The sequence below is a fragment of the Balaenoptera ricei genome, chromosome 12, assembly GCF_028023285.1.
Source record: "Balaenoptera ricei isolate mBalRic1 chromosome 12, mBalRic1.hap2, whole genome shotgun sequence".
In the NCBI taxonomy this organism is placed as follows: Eukaryota; Metazoa; Chordata; class Mammalia; order Artiodactyla; family Balaenopteridae; genus Balaenoptera; species Balaenoptera ricei.
Window position 1 is genome coordinate 50,174,084 of NC_082650.1, and position 16,692 is coordinate 50,190,775.

The 16,692-nt window shown below is 38.1% G+C and overlaps 1 protein-coding gene across 1 annotated transcript in view; it reads left to right on the forward strand.

Moving 5' to 3' along the window:
- Positions 1 to 16,692, forward strand: part of METTL24 (methyltransferase like 24) — a 118,531-nt gene that overhangs the window by 46,070 nt on the left and 55,769 nt on the right. The window contains exons 3-4 of the mRNA XM_059942000.1: positions 2,401 to 2,540; positions 11,696 to 11,924. Of these exons, the coding sequence (XP_059797983.1) occupies positions 2,401 to 2,540; positions 11,696 to 11,924 (369 nt within the window). The remainder of the gene's footprint in view (positions 1 to 2,400; positions 2,541 to 11,695; positions 11,925 to 16,692) is intronic.

The following is a 16,692-nucleotide window of genomic DNA, read 5'->3' on the forward strand; positions in this document are numbered from 1 at the left end:
GGATTAGAACCTGGGAGATAACCAGCTCTGAGGACTATTCTGAGGAGGTTAGTAGATATTTGATTTTGACAAAGGGGTCTGTGCAATCAAGCACACATCTTGGTAGAAAGTTACTATTAATAGCAAGGAACAGGTATCTTAGTTAATAGTTTTAGTGCCTTTCTGAGTATGGGCAGATGCAAGAAACAGGATTCATACATTTTCCCCTGAAAATATCTAACTATCTGAAGGCCTATTCTGCCAGTTTTTCCAGAGCACAGAATGTCTCATCCTGATTTTTGCCCTGAATTCCTTTCAGGGTGTATTGTAGGTCAGTGACTGCAGTGGCTAATGAGATTCTTGTAGAACTAGGTGGTGGGCAACATTCTTTATTCTACAATCCCCTCCCTTTTGGTCTTAATTTTTTTTTTTTTGGTCTTAATTTTGACCAAGGTTTGGGAGGCATTTCATGATCAATTTGTCTCACAGCACTAGGAATGCTTATTCCCAGCTCAGTCAAGGATTTCATTGATAGGCTACTTAATGTGCTATTACTGGACTTGGCCCTGTTAACTATAGTCAAAAGCCTCTGGACCATCTGTCTTTCTAGTCTGTTATGGTCTAGGAAATGCTTGCTCTTGTTGCTTCTCATATCCAGAGTTACACTATTACAATCTTTGATCTTATAGGACTATATATTTGGTCAATTGTTTCAAGTCATCTAATCATCATTAATTTTATTGAAGACTCCATCACACATATGGTAGTACTACAAGAAACAATTATCTTGCAAAATAGGCAGACTACAAGTAATATAGCTAGTAACATTAATAAGGTCCTAAGTAAGTATTTAAGCTAAGAATTTCCATTAGTTGAGGCCCAGTATCTCCCCAGGTCATCTGACCCAGTCTGTTCTGCACCAGTCTCTATCTTTAAGGGGAAAGATGTATTGGCATTGTACATAAAGTTCACCAAAGATGTCTGCACATACAAGGCAAGTGGTGGGTTATAAAATTTCATGTTTAAATTTTTCTTGCCTTAAAATGTGAGTTTTTATTTCATCAAAAGAAAAGAACAGTTAACTATTTAGGATTTCACTTTTTAAGCTTTCCTATAAAATGTCCAGATTCTAGCAGAAGGCTCTCTCTCAGTCACTGATAGATAGTGCTAGGATGATTTTGCCAGGCCAGCCCTAGATTACAGCAAGAATAAGGGAGATGCTGGCTCCACGTAATATGCTCTTTTCAGATTAACATTTTGGAAAATCAGTTAAATAAAAGGATTGGGCAAGTCTAGAGTACCTTCTTAAGAAGAAAATTGTCCTGTTATGTTTTCCAATGCATTAAAGCAATGAACCTCAAAACCTCCTTTGCATCTGGAGTGGTCTGTTGTCTGTGATGTGACAGCAAGAGCTGCTGCATGATTCATGGAGCATCATGATGACTATGAGAGTTTTGAGGGATTAGGCGGAAATACTGTTGCTCAGTAAGATAAATACCTTGGCCACAGAACTTGTTTTCTTTGGTTCCAACAGCCTCAGTTGTGCACACTGTGCCAGCCTCAAACACAAGTCAGAATTCCTCACTAAGTATGTTTACTTAATGTGCATTTGAAATTAGAGACTGGCTTCCTTCCACTTTACTTAGATACCACGTTCCTTTTGGTTTTCTTATCTAATTTTGATGGATGAGTTAAGAGAGGTGCTTTGGCTAGCTCTGGAAAACCTCCTTCCTGGCTGGGGCTCTTGCCCTTTCCCCCCAGGAGGAATTTCAATGGACCAGTGTATCACAGAGGGTACTGTCTTGTTAGTAGGGACTATGCATTAGTCTCACTTGACCCCAAGCTGTTTACCTTGGTTAACACATACTTGGTCGGACCATGGTGGCCTGACCTTATCTGCCTGAGATAAAGAGTAGATAATCTTGTATCCTTCGAAGATCTATGCTCTTGGTCATATCTCACAACTTCTAATAGGAATGCTGTGGGTAACAGGCCTCTGTGGTTTGGGAGCACTGTTCTCCATGTCTGGAATGCCCTTCTTGGTCTCAGCCTCTTAGTCAACTTCTGTTCCTCCTCCAAGACTAACACACCTCTGCAGAGCTTTCCTGACTTTTCCTCCCTGCCTTCCTTGCTCCTGATTTGTTCTCCCCTGTATACTCTGTGCACAAGGCTATAGCAGTTCTTAACTTCCCTTCAAACCTGCCTGTAGTCTCCATGAGGTTACTTATAATCTAGTATTTGGAATGCCTCCAAACATTTTACAGCAGTCTTGTGATTCCCTGGGGAGGGGAGTAGTTAGCAGTGGAGAAGGACATAACTCTCCCATTACGGTTTTCAGGGACTGGGAAAGCAGTTAAGTCTCTACCTACCATCTATCACCCAGTGCTTTAAATTATTCACATTGATTTCCAATCCTTACAGATTGCGTGTGATCACGTGAGCACAGACAGCCTGGCTACTGACTCCAGCCCTTCAAAAAAGCCCTGGTCTGTCTGTCTTGATGACAGGTTTGGCTTAGCTCATCAAATTCGCAACAAGCAGTGCCGCCTCTATTCTTTAGGGTAAGTACATTTTACAGCAGAAAACAAAAAATGTTCCTGCAGGCAGCCAAGGCTTTTTCAGCAACACAAATTATGAATGGTTGCAGGGTATACGGGTGCTATGCTTCTTCTCCTGACATCATTTCAGACTCATCTGTCTGTTATGTAACTGTGGGCACTTGCAGAGCACCAGTGGCCAGGGCCACTGTGTCTCCCATTCTGTTGGTAGTAAGTTGACAACTTCCATTTTCAGCATGATGATGATCCTCTTGGTGAAGCCAATGATTCTCAGCTAGAATTAGAGCATTCTTATTAGAAACAGAAAAGTATTAAGAATGCACCTAGAAAAAAAAAGAACAGTGAGTATATTAGAAATTTTATACTCAGTTATGATGAGTGACCCAAGACAAATGGCCACTGTTGGATTTTTATGTTTTATGTTTATTTTATGTTTAATGCCAATGGTAAATCTGTGTGTACTTTTACACTGAAAAAAGAAAGAAGAGGGAACTCCTATGAAAATAATGAGATTTTGTCAAAACTGGGGGAAATATTGATATTCAGTTATTCAGGCTGAAAATGACCTAAATGTATGCATAGATATAGAGAGCTTTTTGTAAAAGGGTGAATATAAAATAATGAGATTAGATAAAAAAATATACGAAATGCATCAGTATTCATATAAACAGTCCTGAGAATTTGCAAATTATATATGTCTCCAAAAAAAGGCAGGAGAGGGTTATTTTTGTTTGGAATACCCTGTTGCATCGACTCTAGAAGCTGTGTGGTTAGGTTCTCAGGCAAGATCCCTGGAGTCCTTTACAAAATACTGGCGACCCTCACAAGTGTCCTCTGCTTGTTCCTCACCGATAGGCTTCATCTCCTCTATGATTTACATTCAGGCTCATGAGTGACAACTGCCACCCAGAATCCTAGATGATAAGGGTTCAGAGCTGACCTTTGGGTGCTGTGGAGACCCACCAAAAGGTGCTAACGCATAGAGGATCACGACCGATGTCAAACTTCACCAAACAAGGATTCTTAGAGTCACTGTGGATTAAAACAAAAGCAAAAACAACAAGTTTGAAATAAGTTTCAGGATAATGGAGACATTCTTCTATGGGTTAAATGAAGAGCCATGGTATATATCAGTGGAGCGTGGTACACAGTAGGCACTAAATATATATTTGCTACATAAAGATTGCTTGAGGTAAGAAGACTAAAGAGGGAAGCTGGTTCTGCTGTGATTTAAACTAGGAGCCTGAAGATTAGGAAATGAGTTGCTCAGCCAGTTGATTAGAACAGAGCTCTTTTTTCTGGGAGCCTACCAGCTATGATGCAAGATTGGATAAAGAATGGGAACTTGTGACAGTCGAGTTTAATTTATATCATATTAACAATGTATGAAAGTAGGTCATAAAAATAATTGCATAGTACTACATGCAAATTAGAGATCTCAGCTTAGTCCTATTTTCTTGCTCCAAACTGCCTTTATGTTTTGGTTAATATTTTACACCCCGGAATAATTTCATTTAAAGCATACAACTGTGTAAAACAAAACTGCGAAAGCTTTTTTGGGGGAAATTTTTCACATTCCTTTTTGCTTTCCTTATACTTCAGAGCCATTAGATGAAGTGGTTCTGCTGTGAGATTTCAGATTATTACATGTAAAAAAGGGAGTTTCTTATTTTCATGTAAATGTTCTCTATTCAAAATCAACTTTGTAAAGAGCAGATAGGAGCAGTTGAATCCCACTGGGAAAAGAAATGAATAGATTTTAAGTGCCAACATTTGATTTAAAACCTAACAATGCTTAATTGAAAACTGGAAATTAAAGAAAATATTTCTTATGTCCTAAAAAAGGATGCTTTGGATTGTGGATGTTTATGTTGATTGTCCTGTTACTCAGGATTCACCTGAGAATCTTCTCAGGTGAATTGCTTGCTTCAGGGGCAGGTAAATAGCCAACTGACAACACCTCAGTTGATGCTGAGGGAAGAAGTGGTGGTCCTGAGGTGCAAGCATTTAGGCATGTTAGGATAGCTGTGAGATAGGTGGGGAGGGCAGGTGGCAGGTGGGTCACGGGGCGCCCACATCCAGGCAGTATGTGCTACAAACCTCAGGGCTGTGGCAGCCATTCCTATCCTGAGCATAATGAATGAAGCTGCAACGGGGGGTGGGGGGGGTGGCCTTCTGGGGGTGAGAGGAAGAAGGGATCTGAGGACATACTGATCAGAAAGCAGAGGCTGAATGCCCTCCTTCTGATCCATGTCCTACCTTTCTTCCACTCCCAAGAACTGAAGCAGCCATCACCTCTACCTTCTCTCTGATGTCTGAAATTTCTTTACTAAGAATCAAAGCTTTTTATTCTGCAGTTAATGTAAAAGACATTTTTCTAGGAGAGTATACTCTGAGTAAAGTTCAGTTGAAAATTTAAAGAAGATCCTTTTTAGTTTTGAAAAGGGGAAGAATAGACCAATTAAGATAGGGGAAGGCACTGAAAAGGAAGGTTATGTTACGGAGAAGGGGAAAGAGAAGAGATGTGACGAGAGGCTGCAGGTTCACATGATAATATTGTCTACTGCACGACTTCAGTTGGGGCCTGCCCTGAAAGTCTTCTTGTGTGTGAGGTGGAGGGGTGATGGTGGGGAGATGGGGTGGGGATGAGGGTGGTAGCTGAAGTGAATTGGGAAAATCACCTTTTTATCCTTCATGTCAAAGATTATATTTCAGGGGTAGGAGTGGGAATAGAAGAGAAAACTTGAGAAGGGATAATACATAGGTAAATCTTTTTCATCTCTCCTTTAGTTCTCTGACATGTTAATACCATTTGGTTTGAAGACAGATTCTCAATGTGAGACAGAAGAAAATTTGATACATGATACATGGTTAGGCAACAAGAGCCAATATCTTAGGCAGAAAATCTGGGACTTCTGGTTGCCCTGAGCATTTCAAGAGGAATGAATGAGCTCCAGAGCCAAAATTTTTATCTTTTAATAGTTTAATTAGCACAGCAGGAGCTCATATTCTATATGAATGAGGAATCAGAAAATCAGGGACCCAAGGACCCTTTTTAGACAATTTTTTTCCTAATCACTCTCCCCATGAAATTTTAGTACTATAGATACACCGTATATCTGTTTATGTAACATATGTATTATCTATGCTTTAGACATAAAAACAAGAAGATTTTTTTTGGCCCTCAAGAATCAATTTTTGCCCCCTTAGGTGTGATATCATGCCTGTTAAGAATATATTTTAGATGAAGTCTTGTCATTTTATGCAATGTTATTTAATAAAAATTAACAATTATAAAATATTTTAATCTACTATTCAATGTCATTTATGCTTTGGAAAACCTATTTCTCCTTCTCTAGTAGTTGGCAGTTTACAGATCTAGATAATTATTTGGCCACATTCTCTGGTTCCTGCTGGGATGAGGAATGGATGACTGAAACTTCTCCTGGGAAAAACACTAATTGTCTTACTTCTTCCAACCTTTCTGTCTTCAGTGATGAGAGTTAAAAACTTTCCCTGTATCTGCTCTGATTTTATTTTTTTAAACAGCTTTAAATTGAGATATAATTCACATAACACACAATTCATCCATTTAAAGGGTACAATTCAATGGTTTCTAGTCACCACAGTCAATTTTAGAACATTATCATCACTGCAAGAAAGAAGGCCTGTAGCCAGTAACACTGACTCTCAATTCCCTCCAACCCTCTTTCAGCTCTTTGTCTCCCAGTCCTAGGCAACCACTAATCTACTTTCTGTCTCTATAGATTCACCTATTCTGGACATTTCAGATAAATGAAAGCATACAATATGTGGTGTTTTGACTAGCTTTTTCACTTAGCATAATGCTTTCAAGGTTCATCCATGTTGTAATATGTATCAGTACTTCATTCCTTTTTACTGCCAAATAATATTCCATTGTATGGATATACCACATTTTATTTATTCATTCATCAGCCAATAGACATTTGGGTTGTTTCCACTTTTTTGGCTACTATGAATAATACTACTATGAACAGTCATGTATGAGTTTTTGTGTGGACATATGTTTTCATTTCTCTTGGTTATATACCATTTTATGTTCCCACCAGCAATGTATGAGGGTTTTAATTTCTCCACATTGTCATCAACACTTACTATTATTGGTCTTTTTTTTTTTTTAACACACACACACACTGTATTTTATTTTTACAAGAGATAAATAGACTGACACCATATTATTGGTCTTTTTGATTGTAGCCATCCTAGTAGATGTGAAATGGTATCTCACTATAGTTTTATTTTGTTTCTCCCTACTGGCTAACGATCTTGAGCATCTCTTCATGTGTTTATACTCTGAGCTTTTGCTTCTTAGGGAACATAAAGGATAGTCACCTTAATACTCTTAGAAATATTTTAAAAGAATAACCAAGGACTTGAAACAGTGCCACATCCATCCCTTCTACTCTTCAGTAACACTGAAGGGGATGCAATTGCCAGCACTGTAGCTAGTTCAAGGGACACTTTTATACAACATGGGAAAGACATTTCCTCTCTCACGAACCTTTACTTATCTGCTGCATAATCATTATAGTGATTAGGCATGGTGCCCCCTCGAATTGTTTAGTGCACATCCCACACACCCACACTTAGGGATCCTAGTTGTTGCTCTCTGAGACATCAGGAGAGGAGGGCAAAAATGGTTACTCTGTTATTCTACTACCTTTGGCTGTTTAGTCCTGTAATCTGCCCCCTTCCTATTTCTTCAACAAATCCCTCAGATTTGATGGCCCTTCTGTACTGAAGAGTTTTTGTGATCTCAAACCTCTCCATTAACATATACAGCATAATATTTATAAGCATGAGTTATATAATTTATCTCTCCGCCATATAGAAGGATAGGTTACAGTCTTCATGAAGGCTTATACCTTTGAATATATGTATTAACAGCTTAACTATTTCAAAAATGGGTTATAGTAGAAATTGCTAATTGTCCCCCAATATTCATTCTTCCATTCTTCTTTGGTAACGGAACTCCTGAGTTTAGCAGGGCACATGGCCACCTTGCCAAAGATTGCATATTCTAGCCTTCCTTGCAGCTACAAGTGGCCATATGACTAGCTTTGAGCAATGTGATACGAGTGCAAGTGATGTGTGCAATTTCTAGGCCATGCCCCTAGGAAAAAAGGATGTGACCTTCACCTCCTCTTTTACTTTTCTTGATGGCTGGAATGCAGTTGTGATGGCAGGAACTGGAACAACTGTCTTAGACCTTGAGGTAAAAGCCATATGATCATGATCTATATCTATATATGTATATATATAGATATAGATAGATAGATAATTTCTATAAAGTAAACTTTTCTACAGCGAATTCTCTTTCCAGTTAAATAAGAGCAGAAAATAGTTTCCTTATAGCCTAAATACATTTTTGCTATAAAAAATAATTTTCTTTTACTTAGTTTATTGTAGTTATTTGTTCAAAAATCTTTCTTTACTACTTCTGAGTTTCTTCAGATCAAGGATCATGTTTAATTTATCTGTCTGTCTCCGGTGTCTAGGGTACTGCCTTGAACATATAAAGTGCTCTGTAAATATTTATTAATAAACATGAATAAGTCAGTGAAATGTAGCCCATTCCATTCTGTGTTGGATATTGTACTGTATATTCTGGGAATTCCAGACCCTACCTAATAGTTTTCTTTTACTTAGTGCAGCATTTTGTGGGTTTGTCTGTGATCATTCATCTATCTTCTCAGCACTATGGATACAGAAATAAGGCAGATTGACACAGCCCTTTACTTTATGGAGCTTTACTATCTAGTAGCTGTCAATTTCATAGATCCCTAAGTTCACAAATATTCCTTCCATGATTCTGTGTCCTGCCCTTACTTGCAGTGAGGTAGAGTGTAAAGAGCACATGCTTTGGAACTACCTGGATTGGATTTGAGTCCTGATTTTACCCCTTTGGGCCACTTTTTGCAACACTTATGTATATTAAATTTGTTCTTCCTCTTGCTTTTTACACCTACCCCAAACTTGACTAATTTAAACTAAGTGTGAAGAAGTAGCAATACCATTTTGAATAAATGAAAGTAAGAATTACAGACCTTGATTAAATAAATGTAGTTTATTACTTTCCAATACAGTACATATTATATATTTAGATTAAATGGATTTTGTTTAGTAAAAGCATAACAAAAAATTTACAAATTTCAATAGTTTCATGTTATTTAATGTATCATACAAAATAGTTCCTCTTCATCTAATGATTAACTTATATATGTGTATGTGTACTTATGATATTTCTAATAGAGAATCCTTGTACATGTGTAGAAAATCTCTGGAAGGATACACAAAAAATTGCTAACTGATTATCTCTGGAAATTGATGGCTAAAATTCTCGTGGTAGGAAACTTTTACTTTTCGTTTTATATACTTATATACAACTTTAACTTTTTCTAAGTGTGTTTGTTATTTTTTTAATTGTAAGAAACTAGTTTAAATTGAAAACATATCAATACATAATATAGTGCCTTACTAAAAAAAACTAGTTACACAGCTGTTATGTGGTTAATTCTTAAAAATTTCTGAGGGCTTGATTAAAATACATACATGTTTTACAGTGGAAAGTGTTTTCTTGAAATTATATTCTGAAAATTCATGGAGAAATCATTCACATTTTTTACATAGAAAATTTATATAGAAATTATATTTAATGAGTATTTGACTACTATTTGACTAGTATTTGACTAGTGTTTTGTTCTCTTAGTAAAGCTACAGAACTGCCATTTTTCCATTGGGTTCCATGTTTCCATGATAACACAGGTTTGCTCATCTAAATTTCAAAAAATTCTTTTTTTTTGGCCACGTCACGTGGCTTGCAAGATCTTAGTTCCCTGACCAGGGATCGAACCCAGGCCCTTGCAGTGAAAGCGTGGAGTCATGACTGTTAGACTGCCAGGGAATTCCCTAAATTTCAACAAATTCAATTAAGTGAAAAATCTCTTGGGACAGGTGAGTTCTATAACATTCTGATCTATAAAGAAATAAATCTGTCTACTAAAAAATGCTTTGCAGCATCTACTGCAACTCTTAGATATACATTTAATGCCAGGTTTATCAGTTAGCTGTTGCTATGTAACAAGTCACTCTAAAACTCAGTAGCGGGCTTCCCTGGTGGCGCAGTGGTTGAGAATCTGCCTGCTAATTCAGGGGACACGGGTTCGAGCCCTGGTCTGGGAAGATCCCACATGCCGCGGAGCAACTAGGCCCGTGAGCCACAACTACTGAGCCTGCGCGTCTGGAGCCTGTGCTCCGCAACAAGAGAGTCCGCGATAGTGAGAGGCCCGCGCACCGCGATAAAGAGTGGCCCCCGCTCGCCGCAACTACAGAAAGCCCTCACACAGAAACGAAGACCCAACACAGCCATAAATAAGTAAATTAAAAAAAAAAAAAGAAAAAAAAAAAACTCAGTAGCTTAAAACCATTATTTATTATTGCTTACATGTCTGCAGCTCAGCTGAGCTTCAGTTGATCCACGTCAGGCTCAGCTGAGAGACTTTACTTCGGGCTGAGGTGGCTAAGGGCAGCTCTGTGTTTCACAGAAGGCCAGTGGATTGTCTGGGACACCTCTGCTCCTCATGTCTTTTAGTTTCCTGAGACCAGCAAGCTATCCAGGGTATGTTATTGTCACAATAATGGTACAAAAGAGTGAACCATTGTTCATTCTTGAAGTGCTTGAAGCCTAGGATCAGGACTGGCATCATGTCCCTTTCTTCCAAAAAGCAAGTCACACAGCCAAGCCAAAAAATCAAGGGACAAGAAAGGACACTCCATCCGTGATGAACATGGCAGTAGTGTGGGTGAAGGGGTGAAGAGTTAGGGCCAGCAAGTCAATCTGCAACACCAGATTAGATAATGAACAAATTGGGGGAGAGCTTAGATAGAGATTACAATGGTCTGAGCTGTGTGGGTTCAATAGGAGGTTGAAAATAGGAAACAGGATCTCTTGGGTAGAAGGAATGGGAATGTTTGTGAGAAGAGTGCTGAATCTTTTTCTAGCCAAAAGTGTCAAGAGAATTATAGCTGAAGAATAGCAGAGGGCTAACATGACATGGGTCCAGTGAGATTAAAAGAATGTAGTGGGAGTGAAGGGAGAGAACAAGGCAAACAGAATATTAAGAATGTTTAGGTGGAAGATCTCTGTACTGAAGACTTATTTTAGTTAACTAAATTGTTACCCAATAAGCTTGTATATTTCCAAATTATAAAATAGTCTAATAGTAGAGTCTAAGAGGATGAAGCATTTCTGCCCTGGGTTCAGGTTTGGCCAATGCATTATAGATACTCTGGGATTTTGGTATCTTTAAGCACATCTAATTATAGTATTTGGGGCAGAAAAGTCATAATCACCATTTTTTAAAAAAAAATCATCTCAGTTAATTTCATGTTTTTTCATTCAAAATGATGCATTAATCAAAGTTATGAATCTTACATCACCAAGTAAGGAATATTTATTAGTAAATTAAAAATTTGTAACTATATGAATATTCCACAATATGTGTTACCTAACTGGGTACTTAAGTACAATTAATTCATGATTTCTACCCCCTGCTGATGTGAATTTAGGTGATATACCTCTTGCTTCTTGAGTACTAGATCCAGTAGAACCACATACGTCTGCCTTTTTTCTTTAACTGTACTATTTAAAATGCACTCCGTTCTTAAGAAAACAGCTGTTGTCTTTAAGTCAAACTGCATGCACAGCACCATGGCCATGCACCTCTCCCTAAGGGAACTGGTGCTCGGACTTATATTTTTGACATATTCTGAGAAAATCTCTTAAGATAACTAGATAGTCTTCTTTGTTTCATTGCTACTATAGTTTATATCTTTTTTAAAAAAATCAATTTGATGTGCTTCTACATGTTTGAACATGTGATCGTCTGGTCTGCATTTAGCACATAATTTCTCTCCTTTCTTTTATCCAGAAGCTTTTAGCTTTAATGCTTTTTGTGAAGGAAGGTTTATGGAATGTGTACAACCAGCCATGTGTTAAAACAGGAGAAGGCTTGATATGACTAAGAAAATTGACCTTGGCACTGTCATTTTTGTCAGTATAACACTTTTGCTCCATATATTTTTTTGTTGTTGATTTTCATCCTCTTTCTTTACAGGCTGGGAAGTGATGATACCCATTTTGAGGTCGGCATGGCCAATGATGGATGTGAAGTGCATCGTTTTGATCCTACTGTTAAATCAGCTCATGTTCTGGAGAGTGAGCGTTTTTGGTATCACCGCTTGTCCGTTGACTGGCGGGACTCCCATCCAGCTGTTGCTGCCCAAAAACCATATAGCAACACCAGAAAACTGAGAACCATTTTGAATGAATTTGGGCATCACAAGGTCAGATTTTTCATTTGATTTCATAGTTAAAGTGAACAAACTCATAAGCTTTTTTTTTTTTTTAATTTATTTATTTATTTTTGGCTGTGTTGGGTCTTCGTTTCTGTGCGAGGGCTTTCTCCAGTTGCGGTGAGCGGGGGCCACTCTTCATCGCGGTGCACGGGCCTCTCACTGTCGCGGCCTCTCCCGTTACGGAGCACAGGCTCCAGACGCGCAGGCTCAGTAGTTGTGGCTCACGGGCTTAGTTGCTCCGCGGCATGTGGGATCTTCCCGGACCAGGGCTCGAACCCGTGTCCCCTGCATTGGCAGGCAGATTCCTAACCACTGCGCCACCAGGGAAGCCCGCTTTTTTTTTTTTTTTTAATGCAAACCAAGGATTGGATAGTTGAAGGTCCAGTTTTAACCTTACTGATCACTTATCATTATTTATAGAGTCAGCTCTGTAGATATAACGTTTTGTCAAGGATAGAGATTTTAAATTGATTTCAGGATTTTAGTTGCTGTTGAGTAGTGCTAAGGTTTTGACCAAGACTTGCCAAGGAGAATAAGAAACTTACTCTGGTGTGGGCTCAAGAGTACCATTTCCATTTGGGAATTGATTTTAAATTTCCAGACAGAGCAAACTACTTACTTCAGCTTCAAATACAAAAAGTAATCAGAACCAGGTTTGTGTTTGATAAGAGATCGCTTGTGTATCATGTTTCTCACTGTTGTAACAATGATTTTGAGTCTCCAGTCTCTTAAAGGTCAGAAAATTCATGTAGCTTTGATTAAAATGTACTTTGTAAAATTGAATGGACATTATGTGTATTACAACTGATATAATTATGTCAAAAGACGTCAAATCTCTACAAATATTTTATTGTGAATGAATAGCAAAAGGAAACTCAATCTTTGAACTGCGTTTTTTGAAAGCAATTTTTAGCTGTGACTAATTGCATTCTGTAGGTAGATACTAGAGAAATTCTCCTGAGTGTAGTTGTCTTGCCTTTGATTACCAGCTCTTCTTGGGCTTGGCCTATCTTGGTCTATTATTCCCAGCCAGAGATGGCATGTAATTTAGGACATGCCAGAATGGGTGTTCCTGAGATACAGTGTACATGGAACTCAATTTTAAATCTGAGTTGGCTGCTTGATCTTTAATAAAAAGACTTTTCCTCTGCATTGTTCTTTTTGCTCCCCCTCCACCTCCTCCCCTTCCTCCTCCTCTTCTTCTTTCTCTTAAAAAAAAAATTCAAAAACAGAAAAAATTCCTTTAATTGGACAACAGGAACTTCTTCAAGAACAACTTCAAAGAATTTGGTGTTCTTTTAACATGTGTTTTGAATTTTGTATTTGTATTTGTATTTGTATTTTGATTTGCCATTGAGAGTAACTAGCATTTAATAGTTAGGAGCCTTAATGAAACACATACAGGGGTTTTTGCGTAAAATCTTTGAACAGAACCCAAGGAAGTGAGAGCATTTTTCAGAATATTATTTTGTTTTTGCTGCTTGTTACCTTCATAGACATGTTTTTTGCAGCCGAAAATTACAGGCTTGACCCTTTTAGCATGTCAACTCTAGGTTATTCAAAGAGCTAACTACTGATTCTTTGTGTTCATTTAGGAGTCTTGCTGCTCCCCCTTAATGCTCTTTACATCCTGGCCCTCCACCCCCATTCTTCAAAGAAAAGACTGAGTAGAGAAAAGAGGTGAAACAAAAAGCCATTTTGCTTTTTTTGGATAATATTTTAGCCAAAGATTTGGAAAATGTGAGGATAAAATTGACTTCGAAAAATGATCTGTGGATATAATTTATCTATGCCACATTTCATATGAAAAACGCGTTTTCGGATAACCAGGTAGGCACCTGGATTGTGCTTGTTTAATTAACTCCATGGGAGCTGCAGTGGGCAAACCTTTATGCTGTAGCTGAAGCATGATGCCTTTTACAACACTGCTCCTGAGACAGCAGAAATATTTATAGTGATACTTAAAAAGGATAAATGTTTTAAAGGATTTTTCATATTCTTAGGGCTATTATTTTATTGAAAACACTAATAATGACACTTAAAAATGATTAAGATGGTAATTTTATGTTGTGTTTTTTACCACGATAAAAAAAAAAAAAAATGGAGGAAAAAACCCCATAAATAATGAAATGATCTGGCTCAGAATTGCCAGGTATGTATTTGTCGCTTAAAAAAGAGTCCCTTGCTGAAAATTGAAAAGATACTGGTATTCTTTCATAGAGATTTTTTGGGTGAATGCTTTAAAACAAAAACAACAAAATCTAAAGCCATTGGTGAGTGATTGCTTCCATTAGGAACATGCTTCTAGAAGCTACGTGGTGCCAGATAAAAGGAAACCTCATTTCTGGCCTGCAGCAGGCAAGGTCTGTTTTCATTTTTCTGCATGTGTACAGACCCTGGTAAATACGATGTAGCTCTGGCAGGGAAAACAAATAGGAAAAACACACTAAAAAATGTCAGTGCGTTTGCCTTGCCTCCTTCACTTATTTTTCCTGCAAGTGACTATAGAAACCAAAGGGGTTTTGTTGTTTTGTTTTCACTTCATGACTTTAAAATATTTCATATAGTTTTGCGATGTTTTCCATTTTAAGGAGTTATTTTTCTTCTTCTCTTTAGCCATACGTACATTCCAGCAGCTCAGGCAAAAATGTAGGCAAAAATGAAAGGCAGAATTTTGAGATGGTGACAGTAAAATGCATGTGGCTTTCATACTGCTTTTAAAACTCTTCGGTAATTTAAACTTCAAACCGTAGATCAAAAAACCTTTCTAAAGCATCAAGTGAGAGCAGCTGTATCAGCAAAAGTGTGTGCATGAGAAACCCAGTCTGTCAGGGAATAATATCACCTGGATCCAGCATTATTTGGAATGAATAACTGTCTTCTCTTGGCTGAAGTGCTTGTTGCTGTAACTATGCATAAGAATTTTTCCAGAACATGACTAGAAATATCGAATCTGAGATTTCTGCTCATATTAATCATAATGGGTGCTTTCTTCTGAAGACTTTATTACACAGAGTATCCTAAATGATCCAGGCTGGTTAATGAGAATTATTATTTTCAGTCATAACCATGCTGAAGATAATATGAATAACAGGACCGCATTAGAGCTTACCTCTGTAAGCTCATTACTCTAGGTTTGAGGCATGGGTGCTCTTGTTGGTTTTTGGCATTGGGCAAGTCATTTAACCTTTCTGGTGCTCAGTTTGACTGTCAGTAAAATGAGGATAATGATACCACCTAAATGGATTGTTTCTGAGAACTGGATCAGAGAACACAGTGTGAAAGCCTCCAGCAGAGTGCCTGGCGTCAGTTTGTCATTTGATTGTAAATTCAAAGAATTGTTATTAACAGTTTCAGTAAGTTTTTACTAAATTTTATAGAAATGTTTTCTTTTTTCTCTTTGTTTCCAGGGAAAATATATCAGCAATTTCTTTGGAAATTGCTAACTGCACCTAATTCTAGTCAAGAGTTTTTTTGTTTTTTTTTTTTGAATTTTGGTAGGAACTTTATAAATTTATTTATTTATTTATTTTTGCTGTGTTGGGTCTTCGTTTCTGTGCGAGGGCTTTCTCTAGTTGCGGCGAGCGGGGGCCACTCTTCATCGCGGTGCGCGGGCCTCTCACTATCACGGCCTCTGTTGTTGTGAACAGCCTCCAGACGCGCAGGCTCAGTAGTTGTGGCTCACGGGCCCAGTTGCTCCGCGGCATGTGGGATCTTCCCAGACCAGGGCTCGAACCCGTGTCCTCTGCATTAGCAGGTAGATTCTCAACCACTGCGCCACCAGGGAAGCCCTAGTTAAGAGTTTTTAATGAAAGGTTTGTGTGAAATTGAAGGGAATTGGTCCTTCAGACTTGGTCATAGAAGAACTGTTTTTGTTTGCTGCCTCAGGGCACTGAACAGCTTTGCTGGTGATTGTATAGAAAGTAAATCCTGTGCTGTATAGAAGTGAAATAAGCTGCTGAGAATTAATTCAGAGCAGATGTAGACCATGGGGTTGGGGCTGCTGGTCAGGTGATGCAGGTGTAGCTGACTTCCTGCCTGTTCAGCCCTGAGGGGGCAGGTCCTCCCTCGCCCAGGATGTTGCCCCCGAGGCTGAGTGCCCGCTTGGACTCTGAAAGGAATGCCAGTTTCTGCTTTCCTGGGAAGCCAGCCCGCTATTAATTGCAAAACATCTGTTGTATGCTTGGTGCTGTGTCTAAGAGAATATGAGCTTTGAAATTAAACTACAAAAAGATTCCTTTTTCTTCTTGCTTATCAAGTTTGCAAATATAAACAATATATTGATACTGCCCTACATTGAAATGCTCGTTGGGAATACTGTTCACACTTTGCTGTTGGAAATGGAAAATGATAGATTTTCTTCAGGAAGAACATCGGACCAAGTGTATAAGTTATGTCACTTTTTATTTCTAGAAATCTTCTTTGCCTTAAATTCTGTTTTGTCTGCTGTTAGCTCTGCCATACCAGCTTTTTTCTGGGGGGGGCGGGAATAATACATTTTATATGAAATGATATTCTAGAGTCCTTTATTTTTATATTTTTTGGATATAGCTTTAGTTTATGTGTTGCCTGTAAGAGTGACATATTAAGTATAGGCCTGAATTGTGTTTTTAAATCCAATCTGAGAGTCTGTCTTTAAACACGTGTGTTTAATTCACTTAGCTTTACATTTATTGTGATTACTGGCATATTGGACAAATTTCAGTTCTTTTAAATTGGGCTTTTTTTTTTTGTATGTTTTGTTTCAAAAGCTTTT